The sequence below is a fragment of the Pichia membranifaciens genome, assembly GCF_001661235.1.
Source record: "Pichia membranifaciens NRRL Y-2026 unplaced genomic scaffold PICMEscaffold_5, whole genome shotgun sequence".
NCBI classification, from domain to species: domain Eukaryota; kingdom Fungi; phylum Ascomycota; class Pichiomycetes; order Pichiales; family Pichiaceae; genus Pichia; species Pichia membranifaciens.
In genome coordinates, this window is record NW_017566986.1 from 729,166 (window position 1) to 752,875 (window position 23,710).

The 23,710-nt window shown below is 46.4% G+C and overlaps 9 protein-coding genes across 9 annotated transcripts; 8 read left to right on the forward strand and 1 right to left on the reverse strand.

The window, feature by feature from the left end:
• The first annotated feature begins 191 nt into the window (after nt 1-191).
• Nucleotides 192-5,183, forward strand: PICMEDRAFT_17677 (hypothetical protein). The gene has a single exon (XM_019161690.1). It carries the CDS (start codon nt 256-258, stop codon nt 5,125-5,127), a length of 4,872 nt encoding a protein of 1,623 aa, XP_019016302.1. The 5' UTR covers nt 192-255; the 3' UTR covers nt 5,128-5,183.
• A 210-nt stretch (nt 5,184-5,393) lies between these two features.
• PICMEDRAFT_17678 (hypothetical protein) lies at nt 5,394-8,214 on the forward strand. Its single transcript, XM_019161691.1, has one exon. It carries the CDS (start codon nt 5,497-5,499, stop codon nt 7,876-7,878), a length of 2,382 nt encoding a protein of 793 aa, XP_019016303.1. The 5' UTR covers nt 5,394-5,496; the 3' UTR covers nt 7,879-8,214.
• A 282-nt stretch (nt 8,215-8,496) lies between these two features.
• On the forward strand, nt 8,497-11,258 carry PICMEDRAFT_54802 (hypothetical protein; the record flags this gene model as incomplete). The annotated part of the gene is made up of 5 exons (XM_019163179.1): nt 8,497-8,873; nt 9,003-9,160; nt 9,209-9,385; nt 9,482-9,912; nt 9,985-11,258. The coding sequence occupies exons 1-5, from the start codon at nt 8,679-8,681 to the stop codon at nt 11,256-11,258; spliced, it is 2,235 nt and encodes a 744-aa protein (XP_019016304.1). The 5' UTR covers nt 8,497-8,678.
• Nucleotides 11,259-12,338: 1,080 nt separating this feature from the next.
• On the forward strand, nt 12,339-13,086 carry PICMEDRAFT_167567 (hypothetical protein). The gene has a single exon (XM_019161332.1). The coding sequence runs from the start codon at nt 12,540-12,542 to the stop codon at nt 12,957-12,959; it is 420 nt and encodes a 139-aa protein (XP_019016305.1). The 5' UTR covers nt 12,339-12,539; the 3' UTR covers nt 12,960-13,086.
• Nucleotides 13,087-13,742: 656 nt separating this feature from the next.
• On the forward strand, nt 13,743-15,449 carry PICMEDRAFT_17680 (hypothetical protein). The gene has a single exon (XM_019161692.1). The coding sequence runs from the start codon at nt 13,951-13,953 to the stop codon at nt 15,307-15,309; it is 1,359 nt and encodes a 452-aa protein (XP_019016306.1). The 5' UTR covers nt 13,743-13,950; the 3' UTR covers nt 15,310-15,449.
• A 516-nt stretch (nt 15,450-15,965) lies between these two features.
• PICMEDRAFT_73971 (hypothetical protein) lies at nt 15,966-17,294 on the reverse strand (the record flags this gene model as incomplete). The annotated part of the gene is made up of 1 exon (XM_019164634.1): nt 15,966-17,294. The coding sequence occupies one exon, from the start codon at nt 17,292-17,294 to the stop codon at nt 15,966-15,968; it is 1,329 nt and encodes a 442-aa protein (XP_019016307.1).
• Nucleotides 17,295-17,520: 226 nt separating this feature from the next.
• On the forward strand, nt 17,521-18,870 carry PICMEDRAFT_17683 (hypothetical protein). Its single transcript, XM_019161693.1, has one exon. The coding sequence runs from the start codon at nt 17,622-17,624 to the stop codon at nt 18,699-18,701; it is 1,080 nt and encodes a 359-aa protein (XP_019016308.1). The 5' UTR covers nt 17,521-17,621; the 3' UTR covers nt 18,702-18,870.
• Nucleotides 18,871-19,136: 266 nt separating this feature from the next.
• Nucleotides 19,137-21,727, forward strand: PICMEDRAFT_17684 (hypothetical protein). The gene is made up of 2 exons (XM_019161694.1): nt 19,137-19,280; nt 19,386-21,727. The coding sequence occupies exons 1-2, from the start codon at nt 19,206-19,208 to the stop codon at nt 21,600-21,602; spliced, it is 2,292 nt and encodes a 763-aa protein (XP_019016309.1). The 5' UTR covers nt 19,137-19,205; the 3' UTR covers nt 21,603-21,727.
• A 131-nt stretch (nt 21,728-21,858) lies between these two features.
• Nucleotides 21,859-23,647, forward strand: PICMEDRAFT_17686 (hypothetical protein). The gene has a single exon (XM_019161695.1). It carries the CDS (start codon nt 21,935-21,937, stop codon nt 23,426-23,428), a length of 1,494 nt encoding a protein of 497 aa, XP_019016310.1. The 5' UTR covers nt 21,859-21,934; the 3' UTR covers nt 23,429-23,647.
• Nucleotides 23,648-23,710: the final 63 nt, after the last annotated feature.

Sequence of the window (23,710 nt, forward strand, 5' to 3'; positions counted from 1 at the left end):
AGTCACCTCAGACGTTGCAGGCGCTGTTGCATCGGAAAACTAAAAAAAAAACGAAAACAAAGGCGGCGCGGCGCGTCTGTTTGTGTCGTATCTACCGTCTGGCTACATGTATCGCCAGGGTTTGTTTGCACCACATTCCACACGACGTGCCGATGGGGTGCTGAAACAACTTCCGGAAATGCAGACAGCCTCTTCTCCAGAGCAGAAGGAAGCAGGACACACACAGATAGACATCGCCTTTCCCACATAAACCTGATGCCCCCGACTTGGAACCTGAAGACCCAGCTGGAATGGATCAGAAGCTCAAAGCCCTACGTGCCCCGGGTCGATCTGGCCGTGCCGGACTTGACGTCCCGACAGGAGCAGGAGTACCGGACGGCAGGGAAGGCCCCGCTGGCACGGGACAGCCCGACACAGCGGTGGAACACCACGGGCGCCGGCACAGCTGCGGACACTCTGCCAGGAAGCCACAGGCCAGGACCGTCGTCGTTGGCGTCTTCTTCCACCACTGCTGCCGCCTCTGCGGTCGCTGGAACGGGGACCACGACAACCACCTTCACGCAGCTTACCTTGCCCCTGCGACATAGTCTGCATGCAGATGCACAGGAGAAGTCCAGGTCGAGCCCGAGCGTGAATCAGGACGCCAACCCGAACTCCAACGGCAACGCCTTTGCCAACGCAAACACGTCTCACAGCGCCGCCGCCGCCGCCGCCACACCTCCCACGTCGATCCGTGGCCAGATACAAATAACGCAGCTGATGCAACGACGGTCGAACACCACTGGCAACACCGCAAACACGTTCATCGATCTCACCCAAGACGTCGTGCCGCCTGCACGAGCCGCAAATCCTGCTCCAGCAGCTAGCACTCCCACTCTACCGCAGAAGAGGAAGCTAGAAGACACCGGAGTAGGCCAGGGCAGCAACTTTTCAAACAAACGGAGAACAGCAGAGGTTGATGACACCGACGTCTTTTCCGACGACGAAGAGGTCGAGGCGATATTGGCCGAACGGGAGTCAAGCGAAGTTTCCAAAAAGACTTCCTTTTCAGCCAGCCACATCCTTCTTTCGAAGGACATTGGCGAAAGGTCCCCACTAGCATCCAACCCAAATACGCTTGATGGCGATCCAAACGAGCACAGATTCACCATGGAACAGCTCATAGAGCTTTGCCAAAAACAATCTCAGCTCATCCACCATCTGACTCATTTTAATGACTTCTTAGAGTCTGGAATAAAAGTAGAGACATCAACTTCGCTATCTGAAGACTGCAAACGGCAGAAAAGAAGAATATTTAATCCGAAACACCAAGAATTGAGAGCAAAATGCTCCCGTCTAGCTCAAAAGATACCCAAAATTAATTTATCAACCGCTGTTTCTAATACACAGACCATTTTAACTTACAGCGATAACAGCAACACCAACGGCTCTTTTGTAAACACCGCCAACCACGCAGATGTGGCAAGTCAGAACGATCGCCTTTCAGAAGGATTCTCGAAAATTGCTTCTGAGAACGCTCAAAACATTCACGACATCCCCATGGATGAGTCCTTCAGCATTTTGGAAGATAATGTAAGCACAGCTAGAGAAACGGATAAGGAAAGGCAGAGGGAAAAAGAAGTAGAATCTGATGAGGATGATAACCACGACGAGGATGATGACGATACAGATATTATTATTCATAATTCAGATCCAAAGATAACTAAAAGGCTAGATACGAACTCGACCTTTCTCTCCTCACCATCTTGTACAACCAACACCAACACCAGTATTAGTCACAGTGTTCTGAACAGTAATGAAAAGCACAATGATATGATTCCTCCTTCGGACGTTGACAGGCGTTCGAGACCTTCAAGAGTTTTGCAGCCTGTTCTCCCACCTCCGGTATGGTCTACCCAAGAAGATGACATCGAGGATTCTTTCAACTGTGAAAGTGAAGGAGAGCCAGAAACCAAGACTCAGATTAGAAAGGAGATGGGAAACTTTGTGGTCAGCGATGATGATGGAGATGTCTCTGTTGATGACTCTTACAAAGAACCAGAGTGGAACTCAGATAATGAAATTGATGAAATCGAAGATGTTGATAACTCAGACATCGTACAATTGCGAAACACAGAGATAGAAAATATTGATGATCCTGATGAACCACCAACCACCTCCAAGTCTGCGGTTTTGGATGATGAAATATGCATATGTGATAGTGATATTGAGGACGATAAGTTAGTTTTCAGTGATGCATTAGATAATTTACCAGACAAAGAGCCGATTTGCTTATCTGATGGCTTAAATGAAGCTGAAAAGAGCACAGAAAACGAAGGATGGTCCATCGCACACAGCACACACAAAGCGGATGAACATCATGCACAGCTTGGGATTCATATGAATAATGAGGAGCCAAATGGCATCATTCAACCAGCATTTACAAATGAGCGTGAAAATGATGAGGCGTTGGAAGATAACGACGATGACGACGATGACGATGACATAATGATTATAAATAACGGAACAGACTATTTTACACAGCTCGATAAAGAGCGTGGAATCGACTTTGAGGAAAAAAATGTGGATGACGATCTTGATGATGATTTTCTGTGGGATATTAATGATGCAGATTTGATCAAAAATCTGGAGGCACCTCCTTCGGCAACCGTTGAAAGTACAATCTCAAAAGAAGATGAAGAAGAGGATGTGGAAGAACTTACAAATCCAAACAAAGACGACTTCAGGGGATACCATGGGAAACATGAATGGACGGGAGAAATATATAAAGCCTTGAAAAATGTTTTCAAATTGCAATCTTTCCGAGAGAATCAGCTGAACGCTATCAACTCAACACTAGCAGGTGATGATGTTTTTGTTTTAATGCCAACTGGTGGTGGTAAATCCTTGTGCTATCAACTACCTGCTATTGTTAAGTCGGGCGTGACTTCTGGTGTTACTATTGTTATATCTCCACTTATATCTTTGATGGAAGATCAGGTCTCGCATCTGGAACATAAGAACATCAAGGCATCAATGCTGAACTCAAAGATGTCCGCAGACGAGAGGAGACATGTCTATAATCTGTTCATCAACGGCTACATTGATCTGATGTATTTATCTCCCGAAATGATTAGTCGGAGTGGCCAATGCAGGAGAGCAATATCAAAACTTTACAGTGATGGAAAGCTAGCTAGAATTGTAATCGATGAAGCACATTGTGTTTCTTCCTGGGGTCACGATTTCAGGCCTGATTATAAAGAGTTAAAATTTTTCAAGGAAGATTATCCGGATATTCCAATGATGGCATTAACTGCAACAGCAAATGAGATTGTCAGGTCTGACATCATTCAGCATCTTGGGTTGAATGAACCCAAATTCTATAAACAAAGTTTTAATAGAACCAACTTGTTTTATGAGGTTCTAAGCAAGGAGAGATCAGTAATGGAAGATATTGTTTCAATGATAAATAGCAAATACTCGGGCCAGACGGGAATTATATATTGTCACTCTAAAAATTCATGTGAAGTTACCGCACAGAGACTTTGTGAATTTGGCATAGCTTGTCAATTTTATCATGCCGGAATGGAAACCAACGATAGGACTCAAGTTCAAAAGGACTGGCAGGAAGGAAAGGTCAAAGTAATTGCTGCAACTGTTGCGTTTGGTATGGGCATTGATAAGGGGGATGTGAGATTTGTCATTCATCTGACTATTCCTAGGAATCTGGAAGGTTATTACCAAGAAACAGGAAGAGCTGGAAGAGACGGCCAACACTCCGATTGTATCATGTTCTATAGTATGAAAGATGCCCGAACTTTGCAAGGATTGATCAAGAAAGATCGTGATTTGGATGCTCAAAGCAAGGAGAATCACACTCATAAGCTGAAACAGGTCATTCAATATTGCGAAAATCATATAGACTGTCGAAGACAGCTGGTTCTACAATACTTCAATGAACGCTTCGAGAGAAAAGAGTGTTTGAAACAGTGTGACAATTGCCAGGAGTTAGACAACGTCGAAGTGACTGTCAAAGATATGACAAAACTGGCCCACGCGTGTGTTAGTCTAGTGAAGGAAATCTCTCAGAGAAAGGTGACTATGCTCCTATGTCAAGATATAATCAAAGGCGCTAAGTATGCTAAAATTGTCAGTGGTGGATACGATAAAAGCATTCATCATGGTGCTGGTAGGGATCTGAGTAAAACCGATGTTGAAAGAGTTTTCTTCCACCTAGTTTACAATGATTACATCCAAGAAAAATCACTCATGACGGGTGGTCGTTTTTCTTCCAATTATGTGTATCCTGGACAAAAGGCAAGGAGGCTTTTGGATAACAAAGAAAAAATCATGATGGAATTTACTAACAAAAAATCAGGAAAGGGTAGACTGGCAAAAAATCCAGCTCCTTTGGCTCGTCAATCATCTTTCCGCCCCAGCTCCGAACTTTGGAGTGGGAACACAAGAAACTCTTTTGCTAACAATAGTGATAGAGAGCCGGGCAAAAACTTTACTGGAAATGGCATTATGGCAGGTGTTTCCGCAAAGGGAATTAACCTTGATATTCTGTCCTTGACAGATCCGGCGAAAAAAAGTCACCTGAACGAATGCTACCAGGAATTGAGGAGAGAAAGAAATTTGATTTCTACCAGGCTCGGGCTCAATAAGGAAGCCACTTTAGCATCGGATACGATGTTAAAGGATCTGTCACTTAAGCTACCCAAAAATGTGGTAGTATACAAGCAGTTAGAAGATTTCAAACGGGACCAAGAAAAATATTTGCCTCATTTTACTAAGAAGATCAACCAGTTGAGAGATAAAAGAATGCTATTGTTTGGAACCTTAAATTTGACCTCTTCTGAAGCCTATGATTTCTACGAGAGTAATGAGGTACTCGATATAACGGAGGACTCGGCAACCATGTCAGGATGCAGTACGACGACGTCAAGGTTTTTCCAAGGTGCCGAAACAGGCCGCAGATCTGGCAGGTCTGCCGGCAGGGGCAGACGAGGAGGTAGAGGAAACAATTTCAGGAAAAACGGAGGTTCCCAAGGCAATCGGAAAAGTAAGAAAAGTGCTGGGAACGTGAATGCCAACGCAACCGGGAGCGGAAGCAAACACTCCCATGCCATGGCAATGAAGCTGTAATTATTATCAGGAGAATGTATAGATAAATAGATATAGCTTAACTAATAGACTGGGTAAAAATATTTGAAGATTCGGAGATGTTTGGGCCGATCGTCCCAAATAAATTTTGATAGCCGTGAATTTCAGAGTCACGGATCCAATTTTGTGCTGACTCGGACTAGATAATGTAAAAAAAAAATATATATAAGTAAAATAATAAAGCATGCCGCAAAATTTTTTTCCTCACTATCGAAGCATGGATCCGGTAGATAGTTGCAAGATTGGAACGATAATAATGACAATCGATCCTTTTCTGCTGTCTTTTGACTGGCAACAACTCCAGTTCTAAATCGGAAAGGACTATTGAAGAACACATCAAACAAGTGCAAAATGGCGGGTAAAATTAATGTTTTAGTCGTTGGTAACGGAGGCCGTGAACATGCTTTGGCATGGAAGCTTTCACAGTCACCCCTAGCGGGAGAGATCTTCGTTGCACCTGGCAATGGAGGAACTGAAACAATGAAGAACGTTACCTCTGTTCCAATTGGCTCTTCCCCAGAACATTTCCCGGAACTTGTCAAGTTTGCAGTTGAACAGAGTGTCGCATTAGTTGTTCCAGGCCCAGAACAACCATTAGTCGACGGTATTTCCGATGCCTTCAAAGCTGTCGGGATTCCAGTCTTTGGCCCATCAGCATCAGCTGCACGCATGGAAGGCTCTAAGGCTTTTTCAAAGGACTTCATGAAGAAGTGTGACATTCCTACCGCAAGCTACGAAAATTTTACCGATTACGAAAAGGCCAAGGCCTATGTCTTGAGCGCAAAGACAAGACTCGTCATCAAAGCATCCGGTATTGCCGCAGGCAAGGGTGTTTTGATTCCGGAAACCACTGAAGAGGCGCTAGATGCAATCAAGGAAATCATGGTTGACAGGGCTTTTGGCGATGCCGGAAATGAGGTTGTCATCGAAGAGTACTTGGAAGGTGACGAGTTGTCCATTCTATGTGTAAGTGACGGCTACTCCTACGTCTATTTCCCACCTGCCCAAGACCACAAGAGAATTGGCGATGGTGACACTGGATTGAACACTGGTGGTATGGGTGCGTATGCCCCTGCAACTATAGCAACTCGTTCATTGCTTTCCAAAATTGAAACCACTGTTTTGAAGCCATCCATTGATGGTATGAGAAAGGAAGGATACCCATTTGTCGGTTGTCTGTTTGTTGGTATCATGGTAACACCTTCCGGCGAGCCAAAAGTTTTAGAATACAATGTTAGATTTGGTGACCCAGAGACACAAACCGTTCTTCCGTTGTTAAAGAGCGATTTGTTGGAACTTTTCCTTGCAACCGTTGAGCACAGACTTGATTCTGTTGCTTTCGAAATCTATTCTGGCAAATCTGCCACCACGGTGGTAATGGCTGCAGGGGGTTACCCTGAGAGCTACAAGAAGGGAGATGAGATCACCATTGACTCTGCATCCCTTGCTGATGACACCTTCATTTTCCAAGCAGGTACTAAGTTGAGCAACGGTAAGGTTGTGACGGCTGGAGGCAGAGTCATTGCTGCCACTGCTATTGCCGACTCTTTGGAGGACGCAGTGAAGAAGGCATATGTCGGTGTTGATCACGTCTCCTTCAACGGTAAGTACAACAGAAAAGACATTGCCTACAGAGCGTTCAAAGACGCTGGCAAGAGCAAAAAGATTAGTGTCACATACGAAGATGCTGGTGTCAGTGTTGACGCTGGTAACCAGTTGGTTGAAAACATCAAGAAGATGGTGAAAGCCACCGCTAGACCGGGTGCAGATTCCGAAATCGGTGGTTTCGGTGGTCTCTTCGAGTTAAAGAAGGCTGGTTTTGACGACATCGACGAAACCATATTGGTTGCCGCCACCGATGGTGTCGGAACCAAGCTTAGAGTTGCCCAGATAATGGACATCCACAACACTGTTGGTATAGACCTCGTGGCAATGAACGTCAACGATTTGGTCGTCCAGGGTGCTGAGCCGTTAATGTTCTTGGACTACTTTGCCACTGGCCACTTGGACATCAACGTTGCCGCACAGTTTGTGGAAGGTGTTGCCAACGGCTGTAAGCTTGCCGGATGTGCGTTAGTCGGAGGAGAGACGAGTGAGATGCCTGGTATGTACGAAGCAGGCCACTACGACACAAACGGTACTGCTGTGGGTGCGGTGCTCAAGAAGGAGATTTTGCCGAAGTTTGACGAGATGAAGGCTGGCGACGTTTTGCTTGGCCTTGCCTCCGATGGGGTTCACTCTAATGGCTTCTCCTTGATCAGAAAGATCATCTCTTCCACGGAATACGAATACACCGACAAGGCCCCATGGAACCCAAGCCGGACGATCGGCGAGGAAGTGCTCGTTCCTACGCGGATATACGTGAAGCAGCTTCTCCCTTCGACAAAGCAGAACCTTATCCTCGGCTTGTCGCACATCACAGGCGGTGGTCTCGTCGAGAACGTGCCTAGAGCGCTTCCAAAACATCTTGCCGCCACGATCGACATCAGCAGGTGGGAGGTTCCTGCCATCTTCAAATGGCTTGGAAAGCAAGGCGGTGTGCCGATTGAAGACATTCTCAAGACCCTCAACCTCGGTGTCGGAATGGTCGTCATCGTAAAGGCCGAAAACGTCGAGCAAGTGACTGCCAATCTCGAGCATGCCGGAGAAACCGTCTACCGGATCGGCGAGCTTGTGCAGCGCAAGGACGGCGCCCCAGGCTGCGTCGTCCACAACGCAGAGAACCTCTACTAGAGGCAGAGGCCCCTTCTGCTACCCGTATACCATTACACGTGTGAAATGATACAACAAAAAGAACGTCGCAGCACGTCACCTTGGTGATCTTTGTTTATGGCAAGATTACATGGATTTCTAAATAACATGGTCGTTAGATATCAATAATAATCGTTAAGCTACCCTTAAAAATATCTTTGGATGGCGCTATGCTGTATTGTGCGGTTTCAGTATCGATTGTAGTTTCTCAGATAGCCTAGCTGCAAACTTTTCATCCATTTATCCACTGTACCTTAGCCGTGGAGGTGGCTTTGCGTTCCATCTACGGTGTCGGCAACCTCCCTTTTCTTTTCAGACGGTCTTTTCCTCAACACCAACTCCGAGAAGCAGCGTCCCAAACTGGCAGCCAACGGTTGAAAAGCGGGGCGGGGCGCGGGGCGCCTGCGCTGCAAACGTGCTCGGAAAATTTTGGTGGCGGGCACCGGTAAGTGGCCCATGTGCCAAATTAGGGGATGGGAGGCTGAGGATGAAAATTTTCTGGGAGCCTTGCTCTGCTCGACAGAGCCGGGTGGCCCCCTCTTATCGTCTGAGGCTCTGTTCTTGTGCTTCCTTTGCTTGCTCTTGTTCTTCGGGTGCTGTGCGGTGCTCGATGACGAGTTATTGTAGCTAGTCACAGGCCTAACCAACGTGAAACAAACAGTAGTGACACCGGCATCAGCACACGCCCATTTGCTGCGAATTCATGCCTGTAAAAAGTGACCCACCCTGATCTCGTTCTCTGTCGTTCCCAAACAAAACAACCACAGAACAGAGCCCCAACTATGACCATGACAAACTCCACGAGCAACTCGGCATCATCCGAGTCCTCCATCTCCGTGTCCTCCTCGAACGACGAGCCTTCCGTGCACTCGACCATCAGCGGCGAGTCGATCTTGGACGACCACAGACACCAGAACCAGAGCTTGCCGATCCGGACAGAGTCCCGGCTGCTTGCAGCCAGCCAGGAGCAGCAGCAGGTGCCGCTAGCGGCGGTACAAGAGCCTGTGCAGGAGCACAGCGAAGGTCTGGCGGCGCAAAAAGGCAGCTCGGAGCCTGACACGCAGTACCATGTCCACCAGACCCAGCAGAAGGGCCCCGGAAGAAAGAAGGCAAGAACGAACTCCCAGTGCTCGGTCGGCTCCTCGAGACCGTTGCCTCCGATGCCCGAGAAACCCTCGAAGGTGAACATCAACTCGAACGTCGACTCGAGAGACTTGCTAAACAGAATGGTCGCAGACGACGAGTACGACGAGTATGCTGTAAAGTTCAACGACAGTTTCAAGAACGGTAATAACATCAACTTTGCGTCGAGCTCTACCACCCCGGCGCCATTGGTCATCCCGGGCAGGCGCAACTCCACCACAAGAACCAAGTCTTTTAGCGAACAGGTCAAGTCGCTCATCAGACCAAGAGAGGAATCTACTAGCGGAGGCATATTGCTAGGCTCAAACAGCAACAGCAACAACAACATGGCCGCTTCTGACGAAGAGTTCCAAGAGAAGGGCAAGGCAGGTAACAAGAACTCGTTCTCTCATGCTAACCCCGTGTTGGATACTGCCAGTAACGAAAGCGCCTCTATGCGGAGGCTTTCACATCACTCAAACAACCTTGTAAAGATTCCATCAAGAGCATCCTCTAAATCTACCAGAAAGAAGACAAACAGAGAGGGCAATGACGCTGACAGCGACCTCGACTCGCACGCCTCACGGGAATCCCAAGAGACTGAAGAGGATGTTTGTTTCCCCATGCTGCCGGAACATGTGAGGATCAGAGGAATTGATTTCGATGAAATCGAGGAATTCATTGTGGAGCAAAGAGAGGAAAATGAACGCATTGCGGAAAGAGAGAAAGAGCTTAAGATGGGCTGCAGCAACTCAATTACCACTAGCTCCGAGAAAATCAGCTCTGCAGCACTCAAGTACATCCCAAAGCAGCTCAACGCCAGAACAGGTAATTCTTCCTCTGACCTTTCCGACAAATCCTTCAAGTCTGAAAAGGACCATTACGACTCTACAAGTACAAACAACAACTTCAACAACGACGATGGTGGCACCGGCAAGTTTGAGAATGTTACCTTCAACCCTGAAGGCAATAAACAGGAAGAAGAATACGAGGAGGCAGATTTGCCTACAAGGTTCTCATTCTTCTCTTCTGAGGTGGAAGAGACTATCCACGCAGCAGACATCCCCTCCTTGGTTGGTCGTGGTCATCCATTTAAAGAGCTCTTTGAGCCCGAAGATTCGATCTGGTGGTTGGACTGTACGTGTCCAACCGATAGTGAGATGAAAATGTTGGCAAAGGCTTTTAGTATCCATCCTTTGACGGCTGAGGATATCAGAATGCAGGAAACACGTGAAAAGGTGGAGTTGTTCAAGAGTTACTACTTTGTTTCTTTTCACACGTTTGAGACCGATTCTGAGAGTGAAGACTTTTTGGAACCAATCAATGTCTATATTGTCGTTTTCAAGTCTGGCATATTAACTTTCCACTTTTCGCCAATTGTCAACCCTGCCAACGTGAGAAGGAGAGTTAGACAGTTGAGAGACTACGTCAATGTTTCTTCCGACTGGCTCTGTTATGCGATGATCGATGACATCACAGATGGATTTGCACCTATTATCCAGTCTATCGAGTATGAAGCAGATGCCATTGAAGATTCTGTGTTTTTGTCTAGGGAGAATGACTTTGGTCGTATGCTACTCAAGATTGGTGAATCGAGAAGGAAGGTGATGACTTTGATGAGATTGTTACAGGGTAAGGCCGATGTGATCAAGATGTTTGCTAAAAGATGCCAAGATGAAGCTGCCAGCATACGGATCAATGGATTCAGCAACAATAATTCACAGGCACAACCTAGTGCCGACATTGCACTATACTTGGGGGATATCCAGGATCATATCATCACCATGTTTCAATCGTTGTTATCGTACGAGAAGATTTTCAGCAGATCGCATTCGAATTATTTGGCCCAGTTACAGGTCGAGTCGTTCTACTCTAACCTCCGAGTGACAGACATGTTGTCCAAGGTTACACTTCTAGGTACGATCCTAGTTCCGATGAATTTGGTTACGGGGTTGTTTGGAATGAACGTGAAAGTTCCCGGTCACGGCCAGTCAAACTATGGCTGGTTTGGAGGGATCATTGGGTTCATTTTCCTCCTGGTCACTGTGCTAGTTATCGGCGCGTCGTACTATCTGAGATATGTTGAGCGGAATGCCAGCAGCCAGGTTTTCTCCTCCGGAATCAGCATGAAGAGCTTTGGTTTCGGCAGGAAGAAGAACAAGCAGCGCACGGGCGCCGGCAATGGCCGGGACGATGCAGTCAGTTTGCCCACCCGGTTCACACGGTACGGCGATTGGTGATTGTTTGTGGCGGCACTACGCTTTGTATAGAAGGTTCGTCTTTGTACACTTGCCTAATTTACCATTCTTTAGAACACAGTAACCGAGCCGATCTGCCGTGGCGGCTATTTTTTTACAGACGGTAAAATTCCAGCCAAATCGAAGGGGGTGCAGCATTGCTTTTATACTTTGCTGCAAACTGGACAAACTTGAGATAGCTCTTCTGGCTCCTCCCGCAGGCTCATGGACCCGAGAAGATCCCGGCTGTGCTGCGGAGTAATTAAGGAGGACTGAGAGGAGAAGAATGACACATTCGCAGGCTCCCGTGTGCCCCATGCCAGAAGGCCATTGATTGCTATCAGCGGGCCAGCAGGTGATGCTGGCAGCCATCGATCAGAAAAGGTATGCCTCTCCCCTTGGATCCGATGAAACATCCGATTACGTTTGGGCCCCTGGTGCACTGTTCTGCTCCAGCATGTGGGTATATGTGTAGCATAGTCAGGTGTAGGCTTTGAGCTGCAACCCATGTCTGAAAAGCACCCTTCCGCTCCGTGCGACGCTGATGTCCGGGGCCGAGCCCTTGCCGATAAGCCGCCCGGCGGCAGTGGCCACTTAACGTTGCCCCAGCGACACGCAGAATGTGCTATAGCCCTCTGTTTTCCACGGCGACCCGCCGACGGCTCTGTCGGAGCCTGGCCCAGAAAACAGCAGGAGGGCACTCCCCGGCTAGAGTCCACTGCTCAGATACCGCATCCGGCAGGAGCCCCGTCGTGATGGTGGAGAGTAGGAAAGCCGAGCCCAAGGAAGGTGCGGCAGCTACCGCGAAGCGGAAGAGCCTCCAAATGGGCCGTTGTACAGCCGAGAACCAATGCCAGCTGCAGTGGAATTATGGCAGCTAGTGCCGCAAGGGTACACCCACACACGCTGGTTGGCGCGGTGAGGTCGGGAAATGCGGTCGGCAGGAGGAGAACCAGGGTCGCGAGGCTGTCGCGCCGCGGTAAGGGGCCGCCACTGGACGCGCATTGTTAACCGTGGTCGCCGCGTTGCGCCCTGGACAGCAGTCTGAGAGGGGGGATTGGTCTAGCTAAGGTTGTGCGGCGCATGCGATCTGCAGCCAACCTTCTTTCGGAGTTATGCACAGGAGCATGGTGTGCTGCGAGTGCCAGGGACAAAATGTGTGCGCGCGTCAACAGGTGAGCGGAGTGGCGCTAAACACAGCGGCAAGAGGGCTAGCACCGAAGTAGGCGGGAAGAGAGACGGGCGAGGGCCCACGGGCGTGGACAGGCGTGGATCCGGGGCTAGATGCGCAAACCGCGTAGTGCTGTGCTGCGCAAAGCACCGAGACTGATCTACGGGGATCGGCGGCAACTATCCAGCAGCCCTAGAGGTTCACCAAGGGAGCAACCGACTAGGTGCACGTTGGTGGGCACTGCACTCTGCGTCGCCACGGGGAGCCACGACTTACCACGGCGTGCTTGCCGCTACGAGCAACGGTTGAGCCCGCTGTTAGCATTCCGCGCCGCAGCCAAACCCGAGCAAAACCAGCACAATGTCGCTTTCCCCAGCCCCGCCCACCGCGTCGCAGCCGCTGCCGCCGCCACGCTCGGCCACGCTGCGCTGGAAGGGGAAGCCTCCCCCTGCCCCCAGGGGTGGAAAATTATACCGCAACTTTGTGAGCGAGGTGCTGCACTATACCATCGCAGATGCCTCAACCGCTCCTAGACACGGTGCGCAAATAGATCAACCGATGTCTCCTGTTCCTGTGCTCACCAAACATACTGGTCGACTGATTGGGCCTAGCCTGGTAGCACCAAACTGTTGTAATTAGTTCGAGGTGGAATTTGTGAGGCCACTGACGCCGCCAATCCACCCCTTGGCCTGGCCCCGCCCGCCTAATACACCATCCAGTAGAACAAATTGCCCATCCTCCTATTCCGTCCAACCTCGGCTGTTGTTTTCCACATTCTACATCCACATGTACGCGAGCGTTGTCCCCGAAAGAGAAGTGGCTGGTTGCCAGGCGCTCGCTCCTGCCTATTCGAGCGGCGCAGGCGTCGTGCAGCGCGCAGCAGGCCTGCCGAAAGCGGAAACGGCAGGTAGGCAACAGGGATGCATGCACGCCTCCCGGTGCTAGTGCACATTTTTGGCTCCTCGTCGGTAACTGAGGCGGAGGGCGTTCACGTCATCATCGGCACCGGCGGGCACCCAATAATTGTCTTTGCACACTAAAAAAGTTTAAAAACGCGACCACAGCATGCGGCTCACGTATCTGCTGCACTTTTTCAATGGGCTTTTCTCCCCGATCTGCAGGTGAGCCTCAGTAGAGATATTTTTGTACTATCACCAGTGCGATTTGCTTGTGCGAGAAGCAATCAAAAAAGCACATCAACACAATGCAAGCGTGAAGATTTGCTCGATTCTTCGATTTACCTTTTGCTTACTCTGGACACGCTCTCGAGTTAATTTTTGTCTCCCAGTTGCTTGCTGCTCTACCCTCTTTCTTGCTCTTTCCTATAAATTCAATCGGGCGCCCTAGTTTCCTTTCTATATCTATGTTTTTCGTCCTCCCGTGCTTCGTTTGGACCCCTTCGCCTCCACTTCTCTCTTCTTTTCTTTTTCTTTTTTTCTCCTGTTCTTTCGGCATCAGATAAACTTGATATAACCAGTCTCTCGCTAATTATATTCAATCTCTTCCCCTTTTATCAAGTATACCATGAAGTTAACACAAATCGCTAAGTCTTTGGCTTTGGTCGGTTCCGCCGCCGCTGCCACTTACCAGAACACTTCTTACGTTCCATACGGTACTGGTTATTTCTCAGCTGGTGAAATTTTCTTCAGCTTGTTCCTACCAAACTCGGGTTTCACTGGTTTCTCTATCGCTTCCGATGTCAACTCCGACTTCTACGGTTACTCCTTCACTCCATCCTCTATTTCTGGTGTTTACGAACCAGCAGGTACCCCATTCGATCTTTCATCCGACAGCTCCTCTTCCTCCCTTGACATCTCCAGCGATGTTTCCTTGACTTCTGCTGACACTGCTGTCAAGGTTTCTGTTGAAGCTGCTTACACTGATGCTAAGGACGAATTCATTGGTTTGTTCTTGGTTTCCTTGGAAGGTTTACCTCAACTAATTGAGAAGAGAGCTGACCAAGTCTTTACCGTTACTGTTACTGCTACCACCACTTCCGCTTTGCCATCCACCACTTCTGGTTCTACTTCTGGTTCTACTTCCGGTTCTAGTGAGACTGGCGCTACTACCAAGACCACTGCTACTCCATCTGGTACTTCCTCCCCAGCTACTACTGCTACTGGTACTGATGTCACTTCTGGTGGTTCCGGTTCTGTCCACACTGCTACCTCTACTACCCATGTCACCATCACTTCTTGTTCTGACCACAAGTGTTCCACCACTACTGACACCCTTGTTGTTGTTACTGACTCTACCGTCGTTTGTCCAGAAACTGTCACCGCTAAGACTACTACTGTTGTTACCATCACTTCTTGTTCCGACCACAAGTGTACTGAAGTTCCAGTTACCACCGGTGTCACTGTCGTTACTTCTGAAGAAACCGTTTACACCACTTACTGCCCATTGACCGCTACTACTTCTGGTGTCATCACTGCTACCTCTATCATTGTCACTGTTCCAGCTACTACTTACACTACTACTGTTATCGCCGGTACTACCACCACCAAGGAGGTTGTTTACACCACTACCACCTGTAACTACTACACCACCCAAGGTACTGCCACTGTTACCCCACCAGCTGGTTCTACCACCACTGTTACTGGTAGCGCTACTACCACTGCTCCAGGTGCTACCACCGTCACCACTGTCGGTTACACCAGTGTTGTCGTTGTTTACTCTTCCGGTACTTCTGTCTACACAAGCTACCAAACCCCAGGTGCTTCTTCCACTGGTGCTTCCACAGTTGTTGTTCCTTCTGGTTCCAACTCCAGTGCTGCTCCAAAGGGTCAATCCGTCTCTCAATACAGCAATGCTGGTGTTAAGGTTGCTGGCTCTGGTTCAGTCTTTGCAGTCTTTGCAGTCTTATTATCTATGATGTTATAATCATGATGATGAACGTTTCACAGAATAACATATTTATCAATTTTAACCGTTGTCTTATCATTCTTTTTTTGGATAAAAAAGATGTCTAGTTTTTGCTTTTTTGAATCATCCTCATCGGGACTTGATCAAATCTGATTCCCTACACTCCAAAAGTTCATCGATTTCGAGAATCTTTTTCTTCACTTTGGTCAATTCTTCAGTTCTATTAGTTAACTTTTTTAACTATAATATACCTTAATTTACCCTGCATTATATCATGTTTTATACGGATTTATAGCTTTATTAAAAATAACAAATCTATATACTGAAGTAAACTAATGAGCTCTTGTGTAACAATTTACAGAACTGGGTATAGTACAAACTTGAAATCTTATCTGTGGAATCGAAGGAGACCTCAGAAATGCGGCTGAAGTAATTTTTGCTTTCACTCCTTTAAACAGGGTTATGAAAGTTGAGCACTGGAATCTTGAGGAAAAAAGCGGAAGCAAAAGTGGCATCAGTTTCATGCCCGTGAGCGTGTATACCTCTTCAGCATGGGAAATGCAAAATTTGGCTAACTGGCCAAACAAATATCCACCAGCATGACGATGAAATATATTGGAACTTGCGAAGTCTGTGAGATCGGTACGTCGTAGTAAGAAGTAAGTTGTATACTATTACATCATTTCGTCTGCGTCATATTCGTAAGCAGACTCTGTGTCACTCCCATCACTCCCATCACTCTCAGATTCTGAACCCATTTCGTCTAGAGATTCTGAATCGGAGTCTGATGATGAGGACAGATTCTCTTCTTCGTCCTCCTCACCCTCATCAGTGACATTAGGGGAAAAAGAAAGGTTAGCATACGCAGACGATGCAAAGTAACTTTCCACACTAGACTCAAGCTCTTCCATCTTTTCTGAGTATATCTTGGACCAGCTAACCTTCTGATTACATCGTAAACATCGCCATTTCGTACCTTCTTCTATACCACCCTCTTCTTTCACTAAATCATCATCACCGTCATCATCTTCGTAGTCATCGGAATTCCTGGCCTCCTCCATTACTCTTATTAAGCAATAATAGCAATACAAATGTCCACAGCTCGTGACAAAGGGATTTGTTATCAAATGGTCATCAACACCTTTCGCTGGGCTTGTATCATCTGCATAACATATTGCACAACATCTCTCCGGTAAGAATCTGAACATTGACTTGGAATTCTCATCATTTACACCTATACCGTCAATTGCCATTCCCGTCTCAAATTTTTCTTTCTCCTTCTTCATCACTTTGTGCAAAGCCCTCTTCCAAGCTCGATGCACAATTTTTGGCATTTTCACATCTGATATATTTGTGATGAACTCGGTGAAAGCATTCCAGATCAACTGTCTATCTTGAAATTCATAATTGATGGATTGCGGATTTGATGCAAATGATATAGCTGAGGTGTCCAGACTTTCATGCCTTATGCCGAATAGTCGATAATACAACGTAGTATAATCTCCCAATGCAAGAAATAGGACCCTATTGACAACCTCAAAAAAAGAGGAACCGGCTTTCATAATTGGGAGGTAATTGGTAAACTTCTTCAGTAAAAAATTCAACGTTGGATTTGTTACTCCTAGCTCATTTGCATCATCTGAGTAAGAGTACGATATCAATTTGTCAATGAGATGAGATGCTAATAGGTGCACTAAAAGTGTAAGTTTGCCCAACCTGCTCAGTTTCCCTGATTTTCCGTCATCATACAGTTTCAAATTCTGCAAAATCAATCCATAGGAACTTGACTTATCCCACACAAAAAATTTGAAAAGTAATACTTTTACCAAGAATACCAAGTCACTACCATGTCTAGACCCTATACGCTGAAGGCCCACTGGCAAGGAGGTATCTGCAAATGCCTCTGTTAGCTGGGTCTGGAGAATGCTAATAATCTGGCCGTCAAGTAAATATCCATCAAGCTGGAGCACTCTGTTTTTCGGATTGCCCAACAGACCACTCATGTTTGCATACCCCTCAATACCACTACCGTAGCTTAGTTACTATCTAGATCATGTTTAAGTTCAAGCGATATCAAGCCATCCGTACTCACAGATATTAAAATGGCCCGTCGACTTTGAAAATAATTAGCTAAGCGCTGCTTGCTTATCGTCGGGGCGTTTAAGAGACGCTAAATCGAGTGGTGTGCTTTCCACTTCGGACATGTTAAATTACAGCGATTAACCACACGGAATACCAACTATAAAGGGATCCTGAGTTAGGGCTAAATCTTCTTTACTTCTGTCAATCTTTCGAATTCTCTACTATTAAAGGAATTACGAGTAGACAGAATGCCTGCTCCCATTGTCATTGTTGGTGCTGGTATTATTGGCATTTCCACGGCTTACAAGATTGCCGAAATCAACCCGTATGCGAGGATCGTTATCGTTTCAAAAGACTTTCCTGACACTGGGCTGTTGAGCCCTTATTACACCTCTTCGAAGGCAGGGGCACACTTCAGACCATTTCCGTCAAAGTCTGAAACAGAATTCAGAGACTCAAAGTACACCCATGCCACCTACCAAAAATTCAAACAACTTGCAATCGAACACCCAGAGTCATCAATAAAGCTCATGACCGGGGTTGATTATCTAGAGTTTGAGAATCCACTGTACTCATCTCTTGGCAAAGGGTATACAGAAGTTGTGGAGGATTTTCAGATCATTCCAAAAAGCGAGTTACCTCAGAACGTTAAGTTTGGGGCAAAATACAAGAGCTTTTGCGTTAACCCTCATGCGTACATGACTTTCATGCTGGACTCTTTGAAATTACGGCAAAAAATAACACTTGTCAGGAAAGAAGTGTATTCTCTTCGCCAAGTTTCAGTCTTGTATCCAGATTCAACAATTGTGAACTGCACAGGTAATGGCCTGCTATACGACGGTTCCCATGATTCTGCGTGCTATTCAATCCGTGGACAAACTTTACTTGTGCGCCCACCACTGGATTATTTGGATGAGTTCGAGAGTAAAACTATAACTGTTCAGATGGCTAATGGAGAGTGGTGCTTTTTTATTCCACGTCCTTTAAATGGAGGTATCATACTTGGTGGAACTAAGAACCAATATTGTTACCAAGATACTCCTGTAGCAGAAGAGACTGAACATTTGATCCAAAACGCAAAATCTAGATTCCCTCATTTGTTTGACAGAAAAACCGGAGAACTTGACATTTTGCGTATAAACGTCGGCTTCAGACCTGCCCGTAATGGTGGTGTTAGGTTGGAAAAGGAAGATTTAGATACCGGTACGGGAAAAGTCTCGATTGTCCACTGTTACGGTTTTGGTGGAAGTGGTGTCGAAATGTCATGGGGCGCAGCTGAGAAGACAGCAGAACTCGCCCTGTCTTCCTCAAGAGAAGCTAAGTTGTGAACATTTAAATACTTTTTCATGTTGACAATATCTATTTATTTTAGACCTAATCCTTTGAAGATATGTACTTTTTAAAATTTCCTCTGATGTAGTAGCAGGGACTAACACAGTTTTAACCTTGCAATGCTTTTAATCTTGAAATCAGTGATAAGGACATTACCGCACTGATTAACAGACCATTGAACACCGGTACTTTCCTGAATCTCTTTTAGATAGGAAGACTCACAGGGCATTTATAGTGGCTCAACACTGGCTCTCAAGTTGGAAATTGTCAGTCCTCTCTAGAGAGTCACCACTCCATGTTGTATATCTCCCTCTTTGCATATAAAGGCCCTGCGAGCGTATGTGCGTTAAAAAATCAAATGCGTGGAGGAATTTGTAATGACATACTTTTCTATCTCGGCATCCCAGAAATGTAAGGACCTCGGGGTTTCAGCCAATGCAAACATTATACACGTATACAGCCCGTCTAACAATTTTGAGCTTTTATATGGGTATTCAAGAATGACGACTAACCCGCTCAAAAAGGGCCGATACTCCAAACTCGGCTGCGCCGAGTGCAAGCGCAGGAAGATAAAGGTATGTGCAGACGGTTGCAAACAAAGCTTTCTGAAACAAAGATAGAGAACTAAGAACTAAGAACTAACTTTGTTATTTCAAATCTTTCCTTGATATTACCCACAGTGTGACGAGTCTAAGCCGGTATGCTGGCATTGCCAACGATTAGAAAAAGAATGTGTCTACCTCCCGCCTAAATGGAAAAATAAGGACAGAAGCCCGAGAACCCAGGAAGGGAAGGTCACAAAGACGACATCTACGGATGGAGAGTACTTGGATATAAATCCTGTTAAAGACATCAATAATGTAAAAGCAAGGCCTTCCAAATCGCAGCGACATCCAAGAATAAAAACTGTTGTCATGAAGGATAATGCTTTTCAAAATTCTGCCGATGGAAGTAGTCAGCTTGACGAAACGTCGAAAAATTTTCTTACACTATCACCATCACTACTGAATGCAGCTTCGAACAATAGCGTAATGAATACAATTGAAATGATAATGAATCCAGAAAGTTACAAGGACAGCACGTCAATTATGGGCCAGAGCTTAAACGATCTATTGACAACGCAACTCTCCCAAACGACTGGCCAGCTGAACAATGCGACTGGGTTGACGGATCCACAAGGTTCATTTTCGTTTGTGAGCAACAATATTAACACGTCTCCATTTTCCATTTCGTCTCTTCTCTCTAATGGAGAGTCTAACTCACCTACTAAAACTCACAAAATACTCAAGTCATCCATCCCACACAGCACACTTTCAGAATTCTCGCTACCAAGAACACACATGGAATACTTACGATTGTTTTATGAGGACTACTCTAAAGTGATAATGCCATTTTGTCCGCTAGACGTACAGGAAAATCACTCACTTTTTCCAGGTACTGGCTCATCAGAAGGTCCATCGCCTGTGCCTTCACTTTCAGCGTCCCCCTCTAATGTGACTGGGGGTATTGCAACAACAGTGAACAACTTGGGGGTGGGTATAACTGCATCAATTGTGCCGATAACAGCAACAACGGTGGTAGCACCAGCTTTGACCACAGCATCTTCAATACCTCCGATAGCAGCGAGTGCTCCGAACAACAGGCAAAGTGGTGATACTCAAGTAAAAGAGGTGTCTTTGATTAACCCAGCAAGAGATATCATTTTATATTATGCACAGAAGGAATCTTATGTTTTGGCTGCTGTCTTAGCATGTGGTGCGTTGACTGCGTATAGACACAGTAAGTCATTGACCGATGAAGAACAGTATTGCAGTTATCTATCGACATGTATGTCATTGCTCGGACAGTCTCTCAATGATGAAGCAACACCAGATAAGAGACAAAAGGGTAAAATGGAAGGTATGATCATCACAACATTACTTTTGACATCGTACAATGCTTCATCTAATGTGGTCAAGTGGAGGCCCCATTTGGAAACCGCTGGAAGATTATTGATGCATTCTGCATACTATCAAAACAATGATAATACTGATACAATTGAATTCGGCAAGGTGGAAAGAGAAACACTGGCATTTTGTCGATCATGGTTTTTCAGCATCGAGATTATCGCAGGTATGTCATCAAATTGGGGCGGTACTATGAATGATAGAGACTGGAAGGTAATGGAATTATGGATTGAAGAAGACTCCGACTTTTTGAGAGGAATGAGGATCAACTGGAAAAATCCTAGTATCGATAATGAAGGTGTTGACGATTTCAATTTAATGCTAGGCTATTCAGACAAACTTGCCATAGTTCTAGGCCGTTTATGCTGTGTATTGAGGCGTGCCAGATTGGGTGAAAAGCTGAAGTTGAGTGAGATAAGTTGGTTTTTGACACAATTGGAGTGTAAAGAAATCAAGGAATACTATTTACTGTCTCATACTGGGTATTTAAACAAAGATTTTCGACATGAGCCTAGCCTTGGAATTCCAGCGGAGGCAGTTGAAAAGTTTGATGATATCGACTTGAATGGTGACATTGTATATGTATCATGGTGGGATATATGCTACCAGGCTCATAGAATGTCAGGCATCATCCATACATTGACCAAGCTATTCATGTTGGATCGAAACCATTTTCTTGTGATGAACGCGATCGAGCAGACTGTGAACTTGCTCAAGTTCTTGAGAACCAAGAAGAAAATCAAGTCGTACGCCTTGATGATGTTTCAGTTTTGTGTGTTTCTAGTTGGAAAGTGGACAACCGAGATTGAACATCGGTCTTTAGTGAGTAAGTATTTCCGAGATTTGCATGATTTTGGGACGATCGCAGCACGGTACTCGATGAAAAAGCTCGAGAGACTGTGGCGAAATGAGGACGGCGACCAGGAAGAAGAGGACATTATCAACTACTGAGAGAGAGAAGAGTGTCAATCCAGGCCCTTCAGGTAGTGATAGTATTTTTAGACAATTTTGTAAAGTAGTAATGACGGAAAAGTAACCTACAAGGTAGAGAACATGAAAGATAGCTTTATCACGTGATATTTTTCTTTTTCTTTTAATTTTTTTTCCTAAGAGCGATAATTCCTGATGACTGTTTTCCTTTCAAGTAAAAGGATCAGGCGTTTGAGAACAAACCTTCTCTGTAGTAATGGATCGGAGAGCACAAACAGAGGAAGAAACTTATGGAAACGGTATAGAATATTACAGCAGATCCAACCCTTACCGAGTACCATTTGAATAACAAGATGTACCCAACAGAGAAAGATTTGGGAGGGAAACGAAAACGTGAGGTTGATGAATATAGAATTGTCAAAGAAGAAATGCAAGACGGTAGTATACTTGATGATCGCCAATGTATGAAACTCCGAAAAAAGAGCAACGTCAATTCATTTCTAATGCATATTCCAAACGAGATTCTCGGCAAAATACTTGATGAGGTGAGCAGGAAGGATTTAATCCGGTTATCGAGCACCAACCACGAACATCGGGGGCTGGTGTATATGGATCTTTTCAGAAACATTCATTTGAAATGGAAGGATATAAAGCTGTTTCTGGAGAATTTCAAACAGCTGGACTACGTACAACGGGTGAAAATTCTCTGCGACCTTGAGAACGAGAAGGAGACTAACAACGGGGAATGGAACGTCTCGTTCAGGAAGCTCTTTGAAGAATGCAAGAATCTGAGAGAAATGCATATTGAGTTGATCACCAGTGCGAGATGCCTGAAGTACAAGGATGATTTTGATGTTGAGCTTAGTAATAAGGTCGAAAAGATGACCCTTGTGAGCAAAAGCGTGTGCAACAGCGGGGATGTCAATGATAATGCGATGTTTGAGTTGACACAGTTGCAGAGATTCCACAATATACGACAGCTAACTTTGAAAGGGTTCAGCATTGCCAAGGACATCTACTTCTACCCGAAGATAAAGGAGGATATGAGCGATTACCGAAAACGAAGTCTCGACGGCAAGTTGATCGAGTTGGACGAGGTCAAGCTGATCAACTGTGCGTGGGAGTATCCAGTCAATTTGAAGGACGTTTTTTCGCCTGAGTATCCGATGCCGGGAAATGGGAGTTTACTCTCGAGCAGCACCAGGAACAGACGGGGGGATACTAATTGCCGGCCGGTCAAGATCGGACTCTACTTTAGCGGCGACTATGTGAAGTTCACCGGATGCGAGCGGTTCAAGAGCTTTATTAACACTGAGTACAACGAGCGGTTTTTCTTTGAGATTGATTTCTATAAGAACCTCAAGGAGTTGGAGGTTGTTGTTCTCAACGACAGGTACAAAGAGAACGGGTTCACGTGCTACTACCCGTGGCTCCACATGATCAACCTCCAGCGGGAGTACTACACCGAGGTGGCGCCAGATAACGGTTGGAGTGGCCACGGTGCGCCGGTGGACAGCGCAATGGTGAAGAGAAGCATTCTCAGCAACCTCGAGAAGCTTGTGCTTGTTGGCTGGCGTAGTTCGTCCATCCAGGAGCTTGACAAGTGTTTTGCCGCCAAGGACGGCATTGAGATGCACATGCGTCACTTCGAACTCTATCTCATGAGGGGGAACAACTACGAGCGGAGCGGCAAGCCGCTTCTGGAGGAGGAAGTCCGCAAGATCGACACCTACACACAGCGGCTGCGCAGCATTTTCGGCCCCTGCTGCCACGTCAAGGTCGGGTACATCGACGAATGCATGGACGAAAGGTACGACGACACTTTCGGAGATGTATTCCGTTTGTAATTGTAGTAGCAGCATTTCTAGAAACTCATAATACGCATGAAACGCCCAAAAAGCATCCCCGTGTTCCTGAAACGCCGGAGCAGGAATGGATATCGGAATCGAGACGGGCACTGTTACGTAAGCGAGCGCCCCGAAAAGTGTGGGGAAGCGGTCCACGGGAGAAAGGAGGGTCCATGGAGGTCATGAGCCAGGTTCTCTCCACGGCGTGTTGCGGCGGCGGGTGACCGTTTCGGTAGGACCGCTTGTTGTGGACGGTTTGTTGCGTCGGCGGGAGGCTCTTGC